General features: G+C 27.7%; 1 protein-coding gene across 2 annotated transcripts; it reads left to right on the top strand.

Moving 5' to 3' along the window:
• Positions 1-10: 10 nt before the first annotated feature.
• Positions 11-22,874, top strand: Adk2 (Adenosine kinase 2). Of its 2 annotated transcripts, none has more exons than XM_043044058.3 (11): positions 11-361; positions 3,983-4,057; positions 5,816-5,869; positions 6,067-6,145; positions 6,585-6,760; positions 6,945-7,050; positions 9,546-9,716; positions 13,765-13,800; positions 14,178-14,292; positions 15,542-15,628; positions 18,009-18,273. In XM_043044058.3, exons 1-11 carry the CDS (start codon positions 342-344, stop codon positions 18,134-18,136), a joined length of 1,047 nt encoding a protein of 348 aa, XP_042899992.2. In that variant the 5' UTR covers positions 11-341; the 3' UTR covers positions 18,137-18,273. The 2 variants fall into 2 exon arrangements, with proteins under 2 accessions (XP_042899992.2, XP_042899991.2); XM_043044057.3 differs by lacking the exon at positions 18,009-18,273 and adding an exon at positions 22,418-22,874 and having other exon boundaries at positions 196-361.
• The last annotated feature ends 1,879 nt before the right edge of the window (positions 22,875-24,753 follow it).

Raw genomic sequence — 24,753 nt, 5'->3', positions numbered from 1 at the left:
TTCAAAAATGCATTCTTTGAAATTAAGCTACAATGTAAATTCTGGTATTTTATAGGTTTTCATAAATATATCTTTTTATTTTGAAGTATTTAATGCATAATTTCGTTTCTATCTTTCGATTCTAAATATTTGGAAAAAGAGTTTGGAACATTGATTGAATCTGGCAGTAGTAAAAAATATAAACAAACCATCGAAATCTTTTGGAAGCAGCTCTTTCACTTTGTCCGCGCAGATCAACTAGATTGAAGTGCACTGATTAGAAAAGAGTTATAATTGCTTGTCTGAGTGCTTATCTAGTGTATCATTATATTTCCAATTTATTTTCTAATATATTCTTTGAAATGGGTGAACCAAAATTGAGGTTAGTTCTGTGTTATTTTGACGGCTCTATTTTAAAATTTCTATAACTCACACCTTCTTTATTGCTTTTTAACTCCTAATGATTTTTAATTTAAGTCATCATCTTCATCATTGCTTCATCTTCGTTAATCCGTATCATAAAATTTCTGAATTAAAACGTTATGCGCTTACGTCTTGTTACTAATATTAAAACAGTTTTTTTTTTTCCAATGTTATCAATTCACATTCAGTAACTGTTTCTCTTGTTTTATTTATTTTTTTTTTATCAAAATTTTGAAAAAGCATCCTTTTAGGAGTGGCCACACAACAAGGAAAAATTATGGAATTATTTAAATCATCGAAAACGGTGAAATGAATTAATTTGAGTTCGAAATACCGCTTCAATATTTTCAACAAAAAAAAATTATGTCTTCATAATGTTTAGAAGAAAAAAAAACTTATTCTGGAAGCAAACTATAAGTGTTTTGCAATACAATTTTTCCGTAAGAGTAAGGCACAACTGAAAAATTAATAACATTTGTCACCATTCATAGAAATTTGATAAAATCAGAGAAAAAGCTCTCTAACTTACACATTATATGCCTTACTATTTATCTGTAGATTTCATATTTATTTTTAAATTCTCTTGATTTTTCTCTTTGCTTTGAATAGCTACTCCACCATTTCATTTATAATAGTGGTTTTCTTAACTTTTATTTTTTTGCATTTAATTTCTATTACAATAATTATTTAATTTATCTTAATAATTTATTAATAGTGTCTCCCTGTTTAGTAATGGTAATTGGTTGCACATTTATTCTGTCACAAAGTCCTCCGTCTTCCAATGACAAAATGTAGCTCTGGGGGTACTGAATAGTAGATTGATCTTTCTTTGGTTCAGGTCAATATTATGATCTGTAGTACAGGGTTTGAAAAAACCGGGGGAAATTGGGTTTTTTCATTTAGTGCTCATAAACTTTAACATTTTACTGTGAAAATATTTTTATTTATTAAATAGTGTTGTATAAGCTTAAAAATAGAAATAAATCCAAAAAGTTTATATAAAATATCTACGTAATAAAATTAAAATAAGTTTAAATTCTGCACTATCATTAATACATGTTTGAATCTTTATTGTTAAATAAATAACGTTTCACAATTTTTAACTGAAGCACTATAAAATATAAATGCAACAGTAATATAAAAGGAACAAGTTTATTAATCTTTTTGATTTCCCACACTTCTATTTACTATATTTATTAAGCATATATATATATATAATGGGTCCGCCCTATAAACGTCATATGTGTGGCTAAAGTTGTATTCTTGGCCATAGAAAGATGGCACCACTGAAAAACAAACGCACAGACTGCCTTAAATTTGCCTTGCTTCACAAAGTAGGCTTGCTGATATTGGCAAGTAGCATTAGAAACAACAACAAGACCATGCTAAAAATAACAATGGAATAAAAATCAACAAGAGGGAAAGAAATTCCTTTCAATTCTTTTTAAAGTAAATTGAATATAAAAAAGTATTAAATAGCTGCTAGTCAGTGGTTCAACAAAAAATTTTAGTAGTCGAACTTTGAAAGAAAAAAACAACTGTTGAGATGTGCAACAAAACAAAAAGAACATGGTGAAATCTTTAGGAAATCTATTCTGTAATTGCTGAGAAAAAGTTAATTAAAATTAGGAACTAAAAATAAAAAGCTGTTACAGAACATCTGACTACAACAACTCATATTACTTTTATTATGTTTTATGAATTCAGTGTAGAATGTTGCAATCAGTGAAAAGACCAAATCTTAATAACAAGCAAATTTAATAAATTTGAATGAATGTGATGATTGTTTTGGCTTCCTAAAAAGCCTTCCATACCAATTCCTTGTCTGCCACACATGTGATACATATTTACAATTAAGGTTGATTATAGCGCCCTCTATGCTAGAAATTCCTAACAATCCCCATCTGAACTCTTCAGTTCACTTACCAAACATTCTGATAAAACAGTAGGTATTCAAATAACGTCCATACAAAAAAGTAAAAATTGTAATGAAACATTTTACACAACCAATATTAGTAGAAATATTAAAACTAAAATTTATCTTTAATTTTATTTTTTAACCAAATTTTAGCTACTCAAATATTTACCTCATATTCTTCTGATACTTGATTTCTGTTTTGAATATTTTGTCATCAATAATGAGGTCCTCGATTTCAGAATCGAGGACCCCGAGGAATGAGGTCCCCGATTTTTTTTTAAACATTCCTCTTTGGCTTTGAATTGTTCCAGCAGTTTTGAAGGTGTTATTAATGGTTTTGACTTTATCTGATGAGTGATTTTTTAATTACAATGCTTTTAATACATGCTACTTTGTTTTTAATTTAATTTTCATTATATTAATAATAAAAGTGTCAAATTGTCCTACCTTGCAAATCTAATGTTTCTAATATGATAATCCAATGTTTTATATCCAAGTTTTGCAAGGTAAGTACTTATGTTTTAATTCTGGTTTTCTAGTTTATCACAAACTAGCCTTTTGTTTTTCAGTTCCAGTTTATTATTCCTTTTTTTATATTTATTATGTACTTATTACTAATTAATTTACTATTGCAGGCCATTATGCGACATGTTGCGAAATTATTCAGTGTAGAATGGTGCAGTGAGTAAAAAGGCTAAATTTTAATAACAATCAAATTTAATAAATGGAAACAGTAAAATGCAATGGTTTCAAGAATAGAGCACTTGCCTCCCAATGAAGCTATCCAGTTTCGAATCACGACAGCTGCTGGATAATACAAATTCTGCTCCTGGCAGGCAGTGACAGTAATGACGTAAAATATTCTCAGTTGTAGGTGGCTAGTTAATTAGTCTCCTTGCCATCGTACTAACTGTGTAGGATTTTTTTTTTTTTTTTTTTTTTTTTTTTTTTGGCTTTCCTCTTCAGGTAATGCAAATGTGGATTATTTCCATCAACAAGTATTCCACAAAGTCTAGTTTGTACCAATGTTTAATTCAAGAGTTCCCCTGTCTTTTGGGCTGGGTTCAAGATTACAAGGCTACAGAATTGAACTTCGAAAGCTGTAAACTCTGAATTATTTCAGCTAACAATACGGTATATAAAATAAAAATGTAAACATTAAAACAAATTTGATATAAGAATAATTATTAGGCTTCCCAATAAGCCTTCTGTTCTAATCCATTGCTTGCCACATAAGTACTACATTTTTATTATTATTAAAATTACAGCACCCTCTGTTGGTGAGGCCAAAATTTGTAATAAATTTCCCTTGCAGAAAGTTAAAGATTATATAGACAATATATTCAAAAAGTTCAAGATTTTACATATTGTTTCAATGTTTCTACTGTATATCTAAATTTCCTATGGTCCCTTAGTAACATTTTTCTAGTGTGACATTAAAATCACTTATATGGGCTTTTCTTTAATTTTCTAGTATATAACTGAAAAGACTTAATTGGGAGTTAAAGAAAACCACAAAATCCTGTACTCTTGCAGCTTTGACCTTTAATTTAATGTATTGATAATAGTTATATACTAATAGTTGTATGTGAATATTTTTTTCTTTATGTGAATTTTTGTTTCTTACATTATGATTGTTCTTGAATGATATTTTTTTTATAGCAATGGTATGCTGTTGGGACTTGGTAATCCATTATTGGACATTTCAGCCAATACTGATCACAGCTTCTTAGAAAAGTAAGTTGATAATTTTTAACTACATTTTGGTTTTTAGAATGATTAAAACATACCATATAATTATGTACTGTAAGTTATTTACTAATAGTATATGTTAAAGTTAGTAGCTAGTATTTTGCTTGCAAATATCACAAAAAATTATTAAATGTTGCAAGATTTGCTTTGGCTAAATATAATGAACATAACCTTTTGTAGCAATTTTACAGCTTTAAATCTGGTGTAAGTCTGGAAAGATAATTTTTTAAATAATCTTAGATAACTCAAAGTTTTGATTTATTGAGATTTTTTTTTCAATCAATGAAACATGAAAGAATCAACCTGGAGTAGTTGATAATGGTTGTGATGGTATACAATGCACACAAAAAAATTGTAGTCTAAATAACTATTGATCAGATTGTCACATTTTAAGATTAAATCTTAACCGTTCAGGGGCTTAAATTTAAATGTGCTAACTAAGTAATGTAGATTACTTGATGTTATAAAATCAGATGTAAAAATGTATTTTCTGAAAAAAAGCATTTTTTTATTATTATTATTATTGGTAGATTTGAATTTAAAATCCAAAACTATACCAGTTGTAGTCTGAGAAATATGGGCCTAGCCTAATAGTTTTGGCAGGAAAGGAATCAAAAGTTTAGGTGCTTATTTAATATTAATTTCCTGCCTCCCCATCTCAAAGAAGTCATATTTTTTAAATTTTATTTTTGAATAACTATTTGATTGATCCTCTTCACATTTAGGATTTTTTTTTCATAAAAAAAATCTGTGAATTAAAATAGTGTAAAAAATTTTATATCTCACAATTGAAAATGTTTTTGACCATTGAATAACTATTTGATTTTGATAACTATTGAATAAAATTTTGATTGAGTCGTCTCCCTTAACTGTTAAGCCCATATTTTTAGATTTCAGCTTCACTTTCCATTTTGATGGTCAAAAATATGAACCTATTGAAAAAAAATATGTTTATTTATAACAAGTACATTTTTGTGATTAATTTCATAATTTGAAGATTTTGCTGCGCTAATCAATAACCATATTTATAGTTAGGCCTTCAAATAATCAAGACTGATTGCTAGTTGCTCTATCATTCAATCAAAAATTACTCAGTGCTCCGCATTATATATTGATGTAGGGGTGTCACATGATAACTGCTAAACTGAAACTCTGCACAATTTATTGGAATTGCTATTTAGATTTATAGGAATTTGATTTTTGATGGGGGAAAAATTGTTTAGTTTTTTTCCACCAGGGATCAAACAAGAGTTGTAATTGCTATTTTCGTGGTAAGACAAAAAACAAGTACAGAGAACTAACATTTACATGCATTTTTAATATTGACATCACATTTACACACATTCACAAATCAAGCCAATTCAATAATTTTGTTTGTACTTGCATTTTATCAAACATTTAACAGTCCATCTCCCCTTCACTTGCATGCAACAAGTTTTTTCATTGACTTCAAAGAATTATATATTTTATCGATATATTGAAATAGTAATAATTTATAAAACTAAATTTAAGGTCAGAGACTTAAGGAATTCAAACCAATAAATAAACAAATTAACTTATAAGGTTTATTATTTTTTTAATTAGACCTAAAATTTCCCCAAGGCTTGCTGAATTTCACTAAAACCTTCTTTGTGCAATCAGACATATCTGCTTTTAGTAAAGCTATTACAGTTTCAAGTTTTATTTTGCCTCTAGCTCTTATAATGCAAACATAATATTTGTTAATTTATTTTTCCTTATTAGGTATGGTCTAAAACCAAATGATGCTATTTTGGCTGAAGAAAAACATGTTCCAATGTAAGTTCAATTTATATTATTAAATTTTTAAGTAACTGTGAAACTTGTCTTTGTATTTTCTAAGTCTTAATTGATTTTCAAAAAATAAAAAATTTGTAATTCAATACTCTGTTTGAAAATCATTAATATGCATAAATTCCTGCTAACTTACTTTCTTATGAAGTACTAAAATAGATTTTTATATAATATTTTTTCAGGTACAAAGAAATGGTTGAAAACTACAATATTGATTACACGGCTGGCGGAGCTTGCCAAAATACTATGAGAGTTGCTCAGGTATTAGTCTTTCTTTTTCTTTTCTTTTCTTATTTACTTACATGCTTTACTTTTTAAAATTTTGAATGTATTTTTAAAGTGCAAAATAAATTTTCACTTTTTGTTATGTGCAGTCCATTTTGCTAAGCCTTTCCAATTATTTTTATGTAGTAGAGAATCATATGAAGCATAGTGACTGAGTTTTAGTGCTTCCATGCCACAGGCTCAGGGTTCTACCCTCAGATCATGCAGAAAGTTAAAGATTATAGAATAACTAATATAAAATATTAATATTAATTAATATGCTTCTAAACAACTGTTCCAAATATTTTCATTTGTGATTGTGTTGTTTTACTGCATTATCAATGTTCATTTGCATCTGTAAACTTCATTTGTAAAACTCAAAAATATTTGTAAAATTCCATATTGTATTTGAAAAATCATCCAATAATATTTTTAGTGGATTTTGCAACAACCTAATGTGTTTGCATTCATGGGATGTATTGGAAAAGATGAATTTGGAAAAATTCTAGAATCTAAAGCAAAGGAAGCTGGGGTGTTAGTATCCTACCAATACCATGATACATTACCTACAGGAACCTGCGCAGTTGTCATAACTGATCAAGGGCATAACAGGTATACATGGCTAAACTATTCATGTTATGAACACTATTCCGGAATAAGCTAATACTCGAGAATAGAACCCTGGAGGATTCTATTCTCGAGGTTCTCCCAGTTTCAAATCTTTTGTCTTTTTTTTTTACCAGTTTTTGTCTCTGACGGCATGTGATGCTAACTATTTTGTAAATGTGTTTTTTAGGTCTTTATGTGCAAATCTATCAGCAGCTAATTGTTTTAGCAAGGAACATCTTGAGAAGCCGGGAAACCAAGCATTGATTGAAAAAGCCAAGTTCTTTTATATAACTGTAAGCAATACATCTATACATAATAATAAACGCGGCTGTGTGTGTGTGTCTGTAATCACAATATATCGCCCCAGAAGCCTCGCCCAGGCACGAAACTCGGCACATAATTGTGTTTTGACATAATGAAGAAGTATTTTTTTTCTTTTTCAAAAATTTGGATTAGTTATTTAGTTATCAGTCATTTTGTAAGTCTATGCTTTTCGTCTGCTTTTTCGTCTTCAAAGAGCCATATTCAAAAAACTATTAAAAAATGCATATACTTTTCCCCACTCTTATAAATGTATGCTAATGCGAACCTTACAATTGAAATATTAATTTTCGACAACTTAAACCAATAATATATGAAGGAATTAATAATTTAATTGTAAAGTTCGCATTAGTTTACATTTATTAAAGTGGAGAAAAGTTTAACTTTTGTATTAAAAATGTGGCAACATATTCGATACGTAAATAGAACGCTTCGCTTTGATATATTTGTCGCTGTTCGTAATTGTTATAATAAGTTTTTCTTCTTTCCACGCTCTATTTTTTTTCTTAAGCGAAGACGATAATTTTTGTAGCGATATTGTAGTACTTTGTACAACTAAAAATTCTTTTCACAACACTTTAAAAATATTTACTTTATTTTCTTTATATATACAGAGAACAGTCGGCAAAGAATTCGATTAGGTTGAAAAACATTTCGCTAAAAAGGAACGAATTCCAAAAGAAAAAATAAACAACTTAAAGAATAAAAATGCTGATGCCAGCCAATTTTTTGAAAGTTAACTTAGAAATAACAAACCAAACTATGTTAAATAACAAACCAAACGATGTTAACAAAATGACGTAGAAAGCGCAACTAGATCAAAATTATACAAGCACAACTAGATCAAATTATAATACCTGAGTGCTTGACGTAACAGATATAGAAATAGAATTTGATACCATAAAAAATTATATAGAAATAAAAATTGATACCATAAAAAATTTATTCGTTTTCGTGTTCTTTTCATGTATTTGGCATTTTAGTTTTTTTTTTCTTAAGCGTTGTAGCTATATAATTTCAAACATCCTCAAGAGCTATAACACATCTGCAGCAGAACTGGATATGAAGACAAAATTGCAGGACAGGAACACTTTAATTGTCCACTAATCTTCAGATTTCCTGCTATGTTTTAAAAAACTTTATTTGTGAAAACCTTCAGCGTGGCGGACAGCTGGCCGCCTTAGGCGGCTAGTTAATAATATTCATAATGGGCCTTGTTAGTACAATGTTTATTCTATGACACAATTCTTTAATAGTTACTAACATCTGTCACTTATTTTAAGTTTAAATAATAGTGTTCAAAATATAATTGGTTAGTCTGATTTCACATTATCACATTATATTTTTGCTTCCTTTTTTACCATTGTTATAAATTGTACTAAAGAGTTTATTCTTTGTTATTCTTTTTTTTTTAATCTAGAAGGCCCTATCTCCTAATGAAATAATCAATATTTAATCACAATTTTTAAAAAGATCAATATTTTCCAAAATCAATACAAAGATCAATATTTTACAACAAAAAAAAACACAAAAAATTTCAATTATTTAGCTTTATGTAAAAATATTTTGTTGCTATGTTAATTGTAACAAATTAAACTATTGCTTAGATTTGAAAGCAATCATTTGTATTTGGAAAAAAAAATTAACTCAATAAGAAGAAATAAATTAAAAGTAATTTTGCTCTTTGACGCAACTTTTAACAATTCAAGCTACACATAGTTTTTATCTTTCTTTTTTAATATTTATGTCTGGCAGCATGTAATATCTCTCTTTTTCTATTTTTGATTAACACCTACTCCACTGTGTGCTTATAAAACAAGGAAATAAAGATCTTGTGAAAGAAAAAAGAATTTTCTACAACAATGCATTAATAGTCAATATTAAAAGCTAAAAATTGCAAAAAAGCACTTAAATTTGCAATAATTTAAAAAATTGGGAATTTGAAGCAACTTTTTCCTTAAGTTCACGAATAAAGATGCCTCTTCCAGCACATAAACTTTTAACTCTGCAGTTGCATATCAGCGGAAGACCAAATGTGGTATTTTTTTCCCAACTATACAATTAGATTTGACAATTATTATTATTGAAAAATTATTTAAGATTTGTCAATTAGTTCAAGAACTTGATAAACAAAAGTTCTTGAACTAATTGTCAAATCTTAAATTGAACACCCAAAACAGCGGTGGAGGTCCTTACTACTTTTTAATATAGAGATAAAACATTTACTTTTTATCTTAGATAAAAAAAAATTTGTTTAGATTTAATTCTCATTTTGATTTCTATTTTAACTCTCTAAATGTTAAGCTGCTGGGTATAATTGTGTTAAAATTTCTCAGCTACTCATTCCTTTTCTGAAATTACAATATTTATCTTTTACAATTTAATTTTTTGCTTTAATACTTTTTTTCAATTTTTGTGTTTTTATATACTTTTTGAACTTTTAATAAAAATGTTATTCTTATTTTAGAGTTTCTTCTTGACTGTAAGTCCTCCTTCAATAATGCACGTTGCAGAGCATGCTTCCCAATTTGACAAACCATTAATTATGAATTTAAGTGCACCTTTTCTGAGTCAATTTTTCAAAGAACCTATGATGGAAGCAATGCCTTATGTAGATATACTATTTGGTAATGAACAGGTATGTTTCTAAAGCTTAATTTCTTTATAGTTCATTATTTTTAATACCTAATTTGATTATGCTAATTTTATATAATTTTATTTCATTTGCTTCATACGTTGTCATATTTGTCTACTTATCACAATTGTTATTAAATTTTTCTGACAATGTTTCATTTTAAACAGAAAATAATTTGTAAACAGTCAGTGTTTTTAACCATTCATTAACTAATATCTATTTACTATATATGCTAATACACGAGTCAAGCACTTACGTAACTTTTAAATGGGGGTGTTCAAAAATTTAAAATTGACCAATTGATGTGAGGTTAAATTTAAAATTGGGGTCTAATACTTACACTTTATAGGTATTTTAAATATACATTGGTTGCATTTAAATATTTCAAACTTATGTATTAATAAATGTAATGTATTTATAAATTTCAAACTAAATTATATTTTCAACCTGTTATAGAAAATACTGAGAATTCAATTTTCTTTGTACCATATCTTTTCATAGTCCTGTAAAGTTAAATTTTTTCATCGGAAAAATTAGTACCTAAAATTTTTTTTTATGGAAAGTTTTATTATTATATTATAAATGATGCTTAAAAACTCCCTTATTTTCTTCTGTACGCTTCCTCCTGTTTTTGAAAGAAATGGTGGTGTTTTGTAGGGGCGAAATGAATTTCTTCTTGACAGGAAAATTAGGAACATTTTCTTATGTTTCCAATTCTGAGACACTCAGGCTTAATAGTTTAGAAGTTAAAAAGATTTCATGTCTAAAATTTATCTGATATCGCTATTTAAACAAGTGAGACCTATGTGTTCTTGACTGTACTTGAGTTAATAGAACAAATAATTCAAAAGTAGCTAGAGTTTTTATGTATAAACATTACTTCTTTTGACTCGTAGTTATGTAAGCAATTTACATCCAGGAACTATCTGAACGCGTAATTTAAGTTTTCTCGTGTTATTTTTCACGCTAAATTGTATGAGATCAATCTCAGGACGATCGGACTAATAGTTTAGAGGTTATAAGCACTTTATGTGCAAAAAGTGCTATTTTGTACTTTCACTTATTTGTACATCTTACATTGTACAGGCAAGCGAGGTATTGTTTTCTATGTATTTTCTTTTCATTTTAATCAAATGAGACCAAAAATGCAAATCATAAGGACTAATATTTCTAAAGTTGAAATGATTTTTTTTTTTTATTTATAAAATATATTATTTCTGATGGGCACTTACTATGAAGAAAATCGTGCAACTTAAAAACTATTTATATCAATTCGAATTTTACTCTATTCAATTCTGTAAAGAAATTTCATCAAAGAATAACTTCACTTGCTTAGACAGTCCCTAGAAAGCAAAGTAAAAAGTATAAACCGTGACAAAAATAACACTTTTTACCCAAATGCAACTATCAAACTATTTGTCCCATTGACTTGTGTGTAGTCTCATTCGATTCAGCATAAAATAATACATAGGAAACAATGTGTAATTTATTTAGATAGCAATATCAGATGCATAATTAGGTTAAGTACACATACAAATTTATACTCATTGTTCATAAACCCCTTATAATTTAATTTGTCAATTTTCTATTCAATCAGTAATAAAAAAACTCACATTTTAATGTAATTTGAGTTTTAATAAAGTAAATAGACTTTTATTAGTTTTATATTATAAAATTGGAAGTCAGTGTGTGTTCTAATCAACCTTGGGATGTCTTGATAAATTTCACTATCAAAAATTTTATCTTTCTAAGTCTTTTGACACAAATTAAGCATGAGCTTCATTTTATGCATTATTCACACACCCTCCCCAAAAAAATGAATTTACGCTTATCTTATGCCAATTCATCAATAATTTAACCTCGCACTCCTCACATATTATTGGAATCAATCTATTCCTGAAATTTACTGAGCATTTTCTGTTGAATCATGGAAGACTTTCGATCATTAGTTCATGAGCTACTCACAATTTTAATAAATACTTTCGATTTTATAAAAGTGTTCAAACAAAATCCTAGGTGAGATGACTAGTGGGGTTTTTTTAAAGATCAGTAAAATATGATTGATAATTTTTCTTATGTGCCAAGAAACTGACGCAGGAATAGAATTTGAGTTAAAAATGATTCTTCTATTTATCTTCTTAACTCAATGGGTGACTTCGCAATAAGGTAAGATATTATATTGATTTTAAAACTATATGAATAATAACGAAAGAGTGTTTTCTAAAATAAGTATGAAATTGAATAAAAATTTTGTCTAATACCTAACACTTTTAATGAAAATGTGTATGAAAAATACTGTTTAATTTTGTTGGACATATTTACTAAATTATAATTGTGTGAGATATAAAAACAAGTGTTTAAAACTAAATTATTGTTTTGGGAAAAGAGGAAGCGTTAAATGTAAAATATTGTAATTTCATGTTTTTGTTATTTCATACTTCATTTATTGAAGTATTTTTGTATGTCGTAGGGTTTTGTTTGTTTTTTTCTTTTTCTGATGCACGTGTCCCACAAACCTGAGTAACTTAAATTATTTTTTGATTTTTTGTTTGATTTTTCTCTTAATTCTAACACTGGAATTAGTTTTTAGCTCCTTTTGATTGCGTTTCATTGAGTATGTAATAACAGTTGCGTTTAGAGCAGTATAGCCATTTTCCTCTCTTTTGATATATTTTATATTTAGCCAAATAATGATTTTTGTTATATAAATATCCAGTGAATTTTAAAGAGGGTGTATATATTGTGGTATTCAGATCTGCATAATTCTCTTTTTTTTATAATTAAAGGTTTATTTCGTCCCAAAAACATTAAATCCAGACAGACCTATGAATTATTGTTTTGGAATTTGAATTATTGGATTTTTCACACACACAAAAAATAGCTTAAGTTTCAGTAATAAGTTTTTAATATAAATTAAAAATGTCAAGATAAATGTTTTGACATTTTATAAAATATGTTTATTTTGGAACACTTTTTTTCAAGGACTTTTATTTATTTATTTATATTTTTTTTTTGTCTATTTTTCTTAATATAGCTTAACTGAAAATAAATATTAAAAAAAACTTATCAATTGCTCCAAATTAAATTTTTTCTTTCAATCATTATGTATGCTTCTTTAAATCAAAATCTAATCTTCGAGTTCTTTGTGCCACTAAGCCCTACATTCAATCAATCTAATGTTAGAGTTTAAATTTAAAATATTAAATGTAGGGCTTCATTTACTTCTTTAACTTTTATTTTCATGTTAAATTTCTTTGCAACTCAATTTCAATGAAAATACTGACTTTAAAATAACTAATTTATTTATTAACTTTTTTTACGTTTGTAAATAACTCAGATATTTTAATTTCATTTATATTACGTAAAAGTATTTCATTCAGAGCAAATTATCAGTTATGAACTTGCAACTTTGTTTAATTATTGTATATTTATTACTTAGTAGGTCGAAAACATATTTGTTTCATTTTCCTAAAATCATATCTTACTGCTTTTGTAAAATTTAGTATCTTTTTTTTTAATAGGTGAAACCTTAGCCTTCTTAGCCAAAAACAGGCCATTGGGAAAGAGTTTTTTTTTTCTTTATATTTAAGTATCAAGTAGTTAATGACATCTAGTTTGACTCCCTTATTTTCTCTAAAGCTTTTAACAACCCGATTTTCTCTAAACCACTTTAAATATCCGTATGTTCATTTTTTAACAACAATTAAATTTTGTGAAAATGTAACGAATCTAATAAAAGAAATTTGGGCAATCCTGACTGTTTAAAGGATATAAAAGTATGAGATGAAGCATTGGATCTAAATTGGTTGTTTTGCTTTGTGGTATACTCTGTTATGTTAGTATGCTATTTAAGTATTAAATATGCAAAAGCTGGGTTGAGAAAAACCAATTTAACTATAAAAAAAATTGTCTGCAGCTGCATATTTTAATTATCTTTTTTAACATCCAAAGCAAAAACTTTTCGACTATCAAAATTTTAATCATGTGATTATGCAGTATTTTCTAATTTTAATCATTTTTTCCTCTCTTATAATTTTATTTTTATTTATAGGAAGCTGTAACATTTTCTAGGGAGCAAAATTTGGGCGTAAGTATTTTTAATCATTTTTTTTTTTTTTTTTTTTTTTGTTAAATTTACTTTAATTTTTATGAGATTTTTTTAAATTTTATTTATGTTTTTTTAATTGCAAAGTAAAGTATTTTCTTTTTTGACAACATGTTGCACCCAAATTTTTTTTCTCTCAAATTGGGTACAGAATTGAAAAGAATATTTAGTTTTCATTACATATCATAAAATATCTTTTCCATAAAAAAAAAAAAAATGGAAAATTCTTTTAGAAAAAATTTTCAGAATTTTTAAAAACTCAAAAACAATTGAAAGTTGTTCAAATTATAGTTGGTTTAAAACAAGTAATTTGGATGAAATTTTGAACATAGAATTTTGTTAATTGTATTTTTATTTAGACTGAGAACATTGCGGAAATAGCTCTGAAAATAAGTGAATTGCCAAAGAAAAACACTGCAAGACAAAGAATAGTTATAATCACTCAAGGGCATGAACCTGTAATTTGTGCAAAAGGTATGATACATATATTTTAATCTTTACTAAACGTTTATTGAATCTTTACTAAACGAATTGAGTGTAATTATGTTTGATCTATCAATTTACTTTCTTTTTGCTATTTATAGTTGAGAACTGAATTATCATTAAATATGTTTATGCAGTTTTTGAAATTACAACTGTTTTGTAAACACTGTTAAATTTTTTTTAGAAGAAAATTTTTTTTTTTACTTTTGGTAACGTTTTGAACATAGATCAATTTCAGCTGAAGAATAAGTTTTTTTTATTTTTGTCTTTGGAAATTTTAAATCTTCTTAAATACTTGGTATCAAACATTTGCTGCATTTTTGAAAGTACCTTTTGCTCTCCCAGGTCAGGAAAAACTCAGAAAACGTGTAATTATCAGGGTGTAATTATCCATTTATTTTGACTCTTAACAGCAGAGAAAGATTCTTTTCTTTTTAACAAAAACCTGTAAAATTCTTGCATCATACCTGGAAAATAATCAATCTTAGAATTGTCAGTAACAGTAATCAGTTATTGAGATATGAGTTAAATAATTCTAAAGTCTATTACAGTTATTTGTTGGGAAAATGCCACATTTTAATGAAATATTCCAATGTTTCCATCCTCATTCAATTTCATATGTATATATACTCACACGGGCCATGGAAAACTGATAAAACTTGGAACTGTCTGGGAATTTTATTTTGCCTCTAACAAACAGGGAATAGTCAGGGGGAAATGGCAATTTTTTAAAGAAAAAACCTGGATAACTCCTACATCATATCTGGAAAGTAACCAGTCTTATTGCCAGTAAACATTCATAACCAGTTAACATTGTCAGTAACAGTAGTCAGTTATTGAGATTCAAGTTAAATAGTTCTAACATCATTACAATTATTTGTTGTGAACTTATCAAATTTTAGTGAAACTTCCATTCTTCTATCGTTATTCAATTATATTCCTTTGCTCACAAAATGTAATAATTGACATAACAAGTAAAAAATCAAAGTTGTCTGGTGAAAAACAGCATGGTATAGATAAAATATGGTTTGGATTTTCAGTGAAATTTTCCTGATATACCTGGAAAAGTCAGGAATTTTTTTTTTCCTGTAAGTAAGAAAAAACCCTGTAGATATACCCTGTATAAAAATAAAAACTATTATCTATGGGAAATAACAAAATTAGTTTTCTGATGAGAATGTATCCTAATTCAAAAATTTATTGTTAAATTAATATAAAATGTTTCTGTGTATGATTTCAGATAAAGTTACTACAGAATACCCAGTGATTAACATTATACCAGAAGAAATTGTTGACACTAATGGAGCTGGGGATGCTTTTGTTGGTGGTAAGTGACACGCAGATAACTTTTATAACTGTTTAAAAATTTTAACTCTTATTTGTTATTTCAAAATTAAATTTGATTTGTAATCTGGGTACTTTTTTATATAGCAAACCTAGTTTTCACTTTGATATTCAATTCAGTAAGATACTCAGCAATATATTTTTTTTTATTTATTTTTTTATTTATGAAATGTTAAAGTTAAGAGAATTAAAGCTGATAATAGGAATTACTTTCCTGTTGCATAGGAATTACATTTCCTGTCAGTATAGCAAGACAAAAAACTGTTAATAATTTTAAAACAAAAAAATAACCTCATCCATCTTACTTTTAATGTAATACATTTCTATATTCTTGTACCCTGATTATCTCGAATAGTGAACACTTCTGGAATTCACAATTTTTTGTGTTTTTTTATTGTTTTTTCTCATTTTTTAATCATTTTCTGATTTTTTTGTTATATTCCTAAGAATGTCGAAAAATTTCTATTGTGCACTTTTCAAATTGTATTAAAACGAATTGAAATTATCTCTAAATTCATCAATTATTACAGTTTAAGTGCAAGTGCTAGCATGTTTGATTTTTTAATGTGATTTATCAGAGATTTGTTTTATTGATTAATTTTTGTTAAAATACATGTTTTGTCAAATAAGCTGAGAATCCTACTTTCAGTTTTTTTTATTGCAGTTTTTTATATTAATGTAAGGAATCTCTCACCCCTTGCTTGCTGTCTCTGTTCTAACTCTTCTTTTTAGATCACTTTCTCACTTTCCAGATGCTGAAATATCTTTCTTGTTTAAGCAAATGCTTGTACATGCTCCAAGACTGTCTGGCATTTTTAGCGTGCTCAAATTTCATACTTATAGGATTTAACTTACTGAAAGAAGTAATGCACAGAATGGTTAAAACAAAATTCGATATTTAACCTTCATGTAAAAAGAGTTACACAAAAAATTTAACTGTTAACTTACTGTTACATTCTTAAAACTGACTCATAGTATGTATCAAAAATTAGCACAGTATGTTTCTAAAGCCTGCATGTTTGTCTATAAATAAATGAAAATTAATTATTTGACTCTGATAACTGGCATTTACTAATTGTGTTTTCTAAATTCAAACATCAAATTTATAAGTTATAAAATGATTATTTCAAGTGGTAAGCCCCTATTTCAATCATCTTTATTTTGATTGGTTGTTTAAATGAAAACAAAAGTTTGCAAATCTAGATATATTTTAATAAATTTAAAAAAAATTGCCAAAGCATTTCATTTTATTATCTGTTATCTTTTTTTTTTTTTTTTTAAAGGAATGAAAGTAAGTTATGTTGTTGCTTATTGCCCCCTGGCTTAGAAAAACTAAACCAAGTCCAGGAGACCATGCAGCACAATTAAATCAAAAACTACATCACCCTCATTCTACAAAATCATAAAATTTAACAAAAGTAACTTATACTGTCACTTTACTATCTGATTTTTGAACTTCATTTGTTTGTCTATTACAGTGTAACATACTTCTTTAGATGTTTAATGTGATCATTTCATTATTGTTGCCACTCAGAAGGAGCTGACTTTTCCTGCAACTGTGTTAGCCTTTTCTTTATTTATAAATTAATTTTTTTCTCTATCGCTATTTCATTAAAACTTTGTTGCTGACATTCATTTATTACAAAATAATGTTAATTTTTTGCAAATTCTGTTATGTTAACTATTATTGGTGATGGTAACAGTAAATTTGATACCTTTTTATCGGGTCTCTTCCTCGACATGGAACTTTTGGAGCCCATTTCAATTTTGAGAAGTTGATCGTTAATTTTTAATCTTGGTTGTTAATCTTTTGACTGTTATATCTTTTGATTGATTCAATTCATAATAAGGTGATGTTATTCTTTATTTAATTATAATTCTTTTATCAGTATTTTATAATGTTTTTATCAGAAAATTAAATCACAGTAAAAATGTAAACTCTTAAAGAATAATAAAATACAATTCATGAACTGAACATGGTTTGATCGTTCTATTTGAATTGCACCAATCAAATATTTGATATATTTTTTATAGGAATTTTTATTTGTAACAAAATAACTCCAGTTTTCTCTTAAGATGAAAACCATTTAAATTTTTTACTTTGTTTTCGAACAGTATCATGAGAACAATTTAGAGCAAACTTCAAAAGCTCCATGTTAGGGAACTGGCCTATTGTAAAAAAAAATAATAATAATAATAATAATTGTTTTTTAAAAAAAAGTTTTTTTTTTTCCTCAAATGCATATTATGATTTAATTGACACATGTTTCCTGTTTTAGATTCTAATTAATGAAAATAATTGATAAAAATTAATGAAATAATTGATTTATGTAAATACATCTTTATTATTTTATTTATTATAGGCTTTTTAGCACAATATGTTCTGGGTAATGCCTTAGATGTTTGCATAAAATGTGGAATATATGCTGCTACTGAATGTATAAAACTATCTGGATGTACAATGCCTGATAAGCCAAATTTTAAATTGTGATTATTTAATTGGGTTAAATCATATTCCATGCTAAACTGAGATTAATTCCATTAGAGATTAAATATATATGTATGGAACCCTCTACCAGTTTTGTACAATCTAGATTATTTTAATAAAATATAGACTTTTGAAGACTTTTTATTAAATTTGTCAAACATTCTTATGTTGCAACACAAAAAAATCCTACATTCCTTTTAAGTTTTATTAAGGGTGCGCACCAAACCCTGTGATACACAATCAATTTTGTTTCTCAATTGTAAAGAGCTTGATGCATCAAATTTAAAAAATAATCAATTAAAATATCGCAGCATTTTTTATTGCATTAACACAGTTAATTCCCAATTCTATTGGGATAAAATTTTAATATAATTATTTATTTTATTTTTATTTATTTATTTTTTTTGCTTACCCTTGCCTTTATTTTTTTTCTTAAATTCCTTTGTTAAATTTTTGAGTACTATAAAAAAATTTTAGTTGTTTTTCATAAAATAGATTATTTATTAACTGTGCGGAAAATTAATTCCTAATGTCTTACAAATTTGGATTAATTATTTTCTTAGCATACATTGACTGGACACAGCTTTACAGAATGCTTATTATGAAAATAAATATAACTTATTGATTGTTATGATTTTTCAGTAAATAAGTTAACATGAAGAAATTTCTTTAGTAGGTACAACGCTATTAAGCACCGACATTCTTAACCCCACTATTAGCCTTTAATTTGCTATAATAATTAAATAAATTATTTATTAACTGTGGAAAATTAATTCCAAATGTTTAACAATTTTGGATTCATTCTTTTCTTAGCATATATAGACTGGACACAGCTTTACAGAATGCTTATTATAAAAATAAATATAACTTATCAATTTTCATGATTCTTCGATAAATAAGTTATGTATAGCTTATATGTTAATCATAAAATGTTGCATTATAAGTTAATATTAAATTAAATGTAAATACTACATTATTAAGCACCAATATTAGTACCCCACTATAAGCCTTAAATTTGCTATAATAATTAAAAATTTAATAATAGCAGACAATAATACCAATAATGAAAGACGAAAAAAATTGAAGGATTAAATAAATAATTTACAGGTAAAAAATAACCTTGTAATTTTTTTTAATTTTATGCCGATGACAACTGGTGAAATTTAAATGTTTTTTGTGAATTAAGGAAACATACTGTGTGATTGCTGCCAATAAGAATGTGACAACAATGAGAAGTGGTTTTAGACCATTGTTTTTACGTTGTGTAGAAATAATATAATAGAATTTTTTTGGTTATCATCATCATAGAGAAAAAACATGCAAGTCATCCTATATAATAAGGTGTTACAAAAATTTTTAAAAAAATGCAGGTACTTAAGAAAAAAAACTTTAAATGTTTTTGAAAAGATAAACATTTCAAAGTAGGTTTAATGTGAAGCTGTCGTATAATAACTACTTACATCTAATCACAAAGCTGACTAGCTTGCAATTCTTGGGCAATAACCCTGCAAATGTTGAGTCCCTAGAAGAAGAAGTAATGAAATTTCCTCATACATTGCTTTCTCATTAAATAACATAATAAAGTGTTGTGTGTCCTTTTTCAGGAAAAAAATACGTTACTAAGAGTTATAAACGTTATTTCTATAATTTGATAAAAATTTTAAATCAGATAAACTATGATAGGGCTCTTACTATACTTTTCAAACCAAAAATAAGCAGTCTTAAAAGGATACGAAGTTTTAAAAAGGAAAATTGAATGACATCTTTGAATTGGTAACTCTCACTTAGAATTACTTATTTAAAGCGTCATTTTGTAAGAATTGGGGGGGGGGATAAAATTCTGATTTTCGTTAGGAAAAATAATTTACCTCAAAAAACCCCGTGAACATTATTAGGTATGTTACGTTATTTGTTAATCGAATCAAAACCGATTGCATCTAACAATATTTTTTCTACTGAAATTAGTACAGTTTGAAGAATTTGTTAAAAACATTTCTTGAAAAAAATAATAAGTTTAAAATATTTTAGAGTGAAAAAAAAATTTTTTTTTCTTCATTCATTTTACCTACATGTTATGTAACAGCTCTGAACCTTTTTCTTTTTTTTTAATGGATCAAAATAGAAAGATTCTTTTCTCTGACTCTTATTTCCTTTCTTATTAAAGCAGTTTATTAAGCAAACCTTGTCTTCTCTTATGCAATTCCTTTGTTCTTTACTTGTGTTAAAAAATTATTTGTTAAACTTTCAACAGAAAAGAATAAAATTCTCAGGTAAGGTATATTATTCAGGTTGCGTAGCGTTTTTAAAAAGAGCTTAAAGGTGCTTATTTTCGATTTCCGTTTTTTAAAAGTCCTTAAAGGTGCTTTTTTCATTGGGTGTTTTTAAAAAGTTCTTAATTTTAATTTTTTTTTTTCAAAATGAGATTTTTTTCTTTACCATGTTGAATTTCGTTACTAATTATGCAAAACAGACACTGTTCACATTGTTCCATTCAACGTTTTCACAATTAATTCAAACCCAATCAATCTACTTCAATGTACTGTCTGTCCGTAGCGTATGGAAACGCCATTCGTGTTACGTGAATCAAAATTTAATGATTTTCGACAATTGTCAAATACTATGCCAAAAGTTTTTTTTCCCGTCATGACGGTTCGAACAAGATAAAACCGTCAATTTTCAAAAACTTTCCACCCTTGCCTATTTATGATATTTTTTTAAAGTGTTTAAAAATATTTTTTGAATGCTTGAAAGGTGCTTATTTTTTGTTGAATAATTTGGCTACACACCCTGTTATTGTTTAATGAATTGAAGATTGCTTTTTCAAAGAAAATCGGACCGACTAATTTATTTCAACTAATTTGAAATACTCATTCTCCCAACAAGCAACAGAAACCTCTCCCATTCAATTTTTGGCTATTAATGACTAGTTTTATAATGTGTATCTACATAAAAGTGTGTAATAACGAAAAGACATGTAGGTAGAAATGAAATAACTGATTTCTAAGTGTCAGCTAGCCATCAGTATCCATGCTGTGTTGTCATTTGCATGGCTAAAAGCAGGGTTGGAAATTCGTCTAGAAACTGCGAAAAACCCAAAATAACTAAAAGTGACCCCTAGAATTGCTTAGAAATATGTATCATCAAAATAGTTCAAATTTAAATAAATTTTACAAATTGGCACTAGTGCATACGTTTTTTATGTGATTTGTTAATTTATTTCTATTAAAAAAGTTTGACTCTTATATAAACCGTTCATAATAAATGAAGTTTTATTTACTTCACTACATAAAATACTAAAACTACAGTTGTAATTTTTTTAAGAAAATCATTAAAATTATTTTTATTCCACATTATGGTTTTTTAGTTTTCACTAATTTGAAAATTATGTATTAAGTCAATTTGAATTAAATATTATTTAAACTAGATAGATTGCAATTATAACTTGTTACAAAGGTTTTTATAATTGACATTTCTTTTGAAAAAAAAAAGTTTTTTTTCTCTTGGATTGAAGGAAATCTATTTCTTCTGGGGTCGGAGTTTCAACTCTGAAAGAAATTTGCCATCTCTGGATAAAATGTATGTTCAAATATTTAGATCTTGCTTTTGGACAATAATACAAGTACAAATCAAAACTTTGAATGCACAACACAATTTAATTTTTTTTTTATAACCGTCCTTGAACAGCCGTCCCAATTTTATGGGTTTACGACTACTAATGTTCAACTCCGTAGTCTTGTAATTTTGAACCCAATTCAGAAGACAAGGGAACTCCTGGATCGAGTATTGGGTAACAAGTTATCCATCAAAAAGTCCTCCACGAAGGCAATGTGCCTTCGTGGAGGACTTTTTGATGGAGCTAACCCGCATTTGCGTTACATGGAGAGGAAGACCACGAGAACCTTCCACGGTTAGCCTGACAGCAAGGGGACTCTAACCCATGATCCGTCTACCACTGAGGATATTTCACGTCAGCACTGTGGTCGATGCAAGCCGGATGCGGAATTCGAATCTGGTTCGAACGCTCTATCCCCTGAGCCATCGCGGCTCGCACAACACAATTTAATAAAATCTTGTCGAATGTATTAATCGATATGTATGTACTTTTTTTTTCTATTTTTTAATTGACATTTTACAGCATGGCCATCAGCAGCAAATCCCCCCCTCTGCTATGTTCTGTGAAATAGTAACAAAAGCATATAGAATTTGAAATAAACTTTAGCAAAGGAATCAAAATACTATACATTTTTATACATTATAGAATTTAATTCTAATTATTTATTTTAGGATTTTTAGTTCAATATGCTTTGGGTAATACCATAGAAGTTTGCATTAAAACTGGAATTCATGCTTTTAATGTGTTTTTAAAAACACGAGGATGTGCATTGCCAGACAGGTCTTTATTCAAAGTTCCAATTTATGTTCCATTATAAAAGGAAGTACTATCTTCTACACATGAATTGCGTTAATGTTTTCTTGTGATTTACATTTAGTTAGTGAAATATAAAAAAATAGGTATTTTTTGTGTAAATTTAAAATTGTCTGAAAAATTATTTTTGTTTGCTGAAACACATATATCCTATACAATTATAATATTTTTTTCATCTAAGAAAATTTTTTTATTTGTAATCATATATAAATTTAGATTGAATTATTTTGCCTACATATATAAGTGGTAGTAAAAGGTTTAAAACTTTTATTAAGGGTGAAAAAAAATAATAAAGAGTGCCACACAGTGAATGGAGGGTGCTGTACTGTCATTATTTCAAGTTAATATGGAGTTTATGATTGATGTAAAACATGAGCTACGAGCATGGGCGGATCGAGAATTTGTGGGGCCCTGGGCTGAAACTACTTTGGGGCCCTAATAGCCATTTTGTCAAAAAAACTGTTTTCTATAGTGATGTAGATAAGTATATAGAAAAAAATAGGACAATAAAATAATTTCATTAATTTTTTTTATTTATTTATTTTTATTTGTCTATACAAGCAGCAACTGATCAACATTATTGCAAAAGAAATTGACAGGTTAAGTGTAGTTATGTTACATAAATTATAAAGCAACCTTTCTGCATTTTTGTGCTGCAAATTCTTTTATTTGTTCATCACATTATAAGTCCTTCGTTAAATCACAATTTATGGAAAGAACTGATAAATGATTTAATTGATGGTTCGATATTGTTGTCCTATATTTATTTTCTATATATGACATCCTGAAGAAAGAGCGCTCAGCTTCACAGCTAGTGATTGGCAAAGTTAAAAAAATCCTTAATATAGTGTAGCATAGAAACATCATAGAATGATAGAGTATTAGAAAACATCAGCAAATTTCTCTTCATAAATTAGCATAAAAATTTCACTGCAAGAGGTGTAAGAATTCTGGCTTAGACTGAACTTAATGCACTCATTCACTAAATGCTCGTCTACGTCATCTGGATAATAATCAACAATATTACGTACACTTTCCAGATCTATGTTTTCCATATTTTTGTCTTGCAATTCGATTAAAAATTTGATTTTCGTGCTATACATCTCATAGACTTGGCTCCTTTTATTTAAATCCATAATCAACTTATCCAACGCAACGTTTAGCGTGCCTCTTTTAAATTTTTCTGCGCCGTATACTGGGAATTTATCTGTAGACTTATCTGAAAATTTTGGAGTAATGCGTCTCTTGTTGATGTCATTGTAGTCTATTCCCACACTAGTACTTAATTTTTAAGCTTTCTCTTCATATTCCTTTAGCTTCTGATCTGATTGGTGCCTTATGTTGTTCACGAAGTCTTTTAATGACACAATTAACTTGTTGCCTTCACGTGTCAACCACACTAACATTGATTTCTTATGTTCATTAGAATTTTCATGATTTTCTAAACAAATTCCTGTGTTTCCAGTCAGAAAATCCGGTTTTGTATTGAGAAGGGATTTTAGAAAAAAGTTTGCAAGTCAAACAAAAAATAGTACCAACCCTGGTTGAATAACATAACCAAGATCTTTCCAGTGACTGACCATTTTTCATTTTCTTAATGAAATACCTATTTGAAAATGTTCTGTTTTGTTCTTTGTATTTCTTTATTGAAGCTGAATATATATTTTTTGGATATTTATTTTGAAAGTCAGTCATTTCATGGGAGAGTATGTCATTAATAAAATCATTATTTAGCAATTCTGGCCACAAGCCCACTTCAACATATTTCTCAAACTCAAACTTAATATTCTCTAAATTTCTTCGCCTCGGTATTACCGTCCTATTGCTGAACGCCAATATAGTTTTCAGTGGGATGAGAGGGTTGCTGGTAGTCAAGACAGTTATTAGTAAACTAAACAAGTTTGTCATTTTGACGACGAAAACAGAAGTGCGGGGGAAAAAATTACGTCGGGCGTTAAGCGGCGCTGCGGGAAGTCGCCCGTATTGAACGCGAAAAAATACACTGACCAAAAACAAGCGACTGGTGATTCCCCGTTCCGTTCGATAGACGCGCACATGCATGGGTTGATTGATCTCAGGGTTGCCAAACTTAAAACAGCTTTTTTTTTAAATATTAGATATTTTTTTTTAATTCAATATATCACCGATTGTTTTCAGTGGGGACTGGGGCCCTTTGTATCCACGGGGCCCTGGG

Source organism: Parasteatoda tepidariorum, chromosome 7 (assembly GCF_982258835.1).
Source record: "Parasteatoda tepidariorum strain Cologne lab strain chromosome 7, Ptep-v5.0, whole genome shotgun sequence".
Taxonomy (NCBI): Eukaryota; Metazoa; Arthropoda; class Arachnida; order Araneae; family Theridiidae; genus Parasteatoda; species Parasteatoda tepidariorum.
This window is presented reverse-complemented; position numbering and strand designations above follow the sequence as displayed.

Coding starts and splice junctions, on each gene's coding strand:
- Adk2 (XM_043044057.3), top strand. CDS start 342: ATGGGTGAACCAAAATTGAG. Junction 6,146..6,584: donor ATACTATGAGAGTTGCTCAG/GTATTAGTCTTT, acceptor TAATATTTTTAG/TGGATTTTGCAACAACCTAA. Junction 6,761..6,944: donor ACTGATCAAGGGCATAACAG/GTATACATGGCT, acceptor TGTGTTTTTTAG/GTCTTTATGTGCAAATCTAT.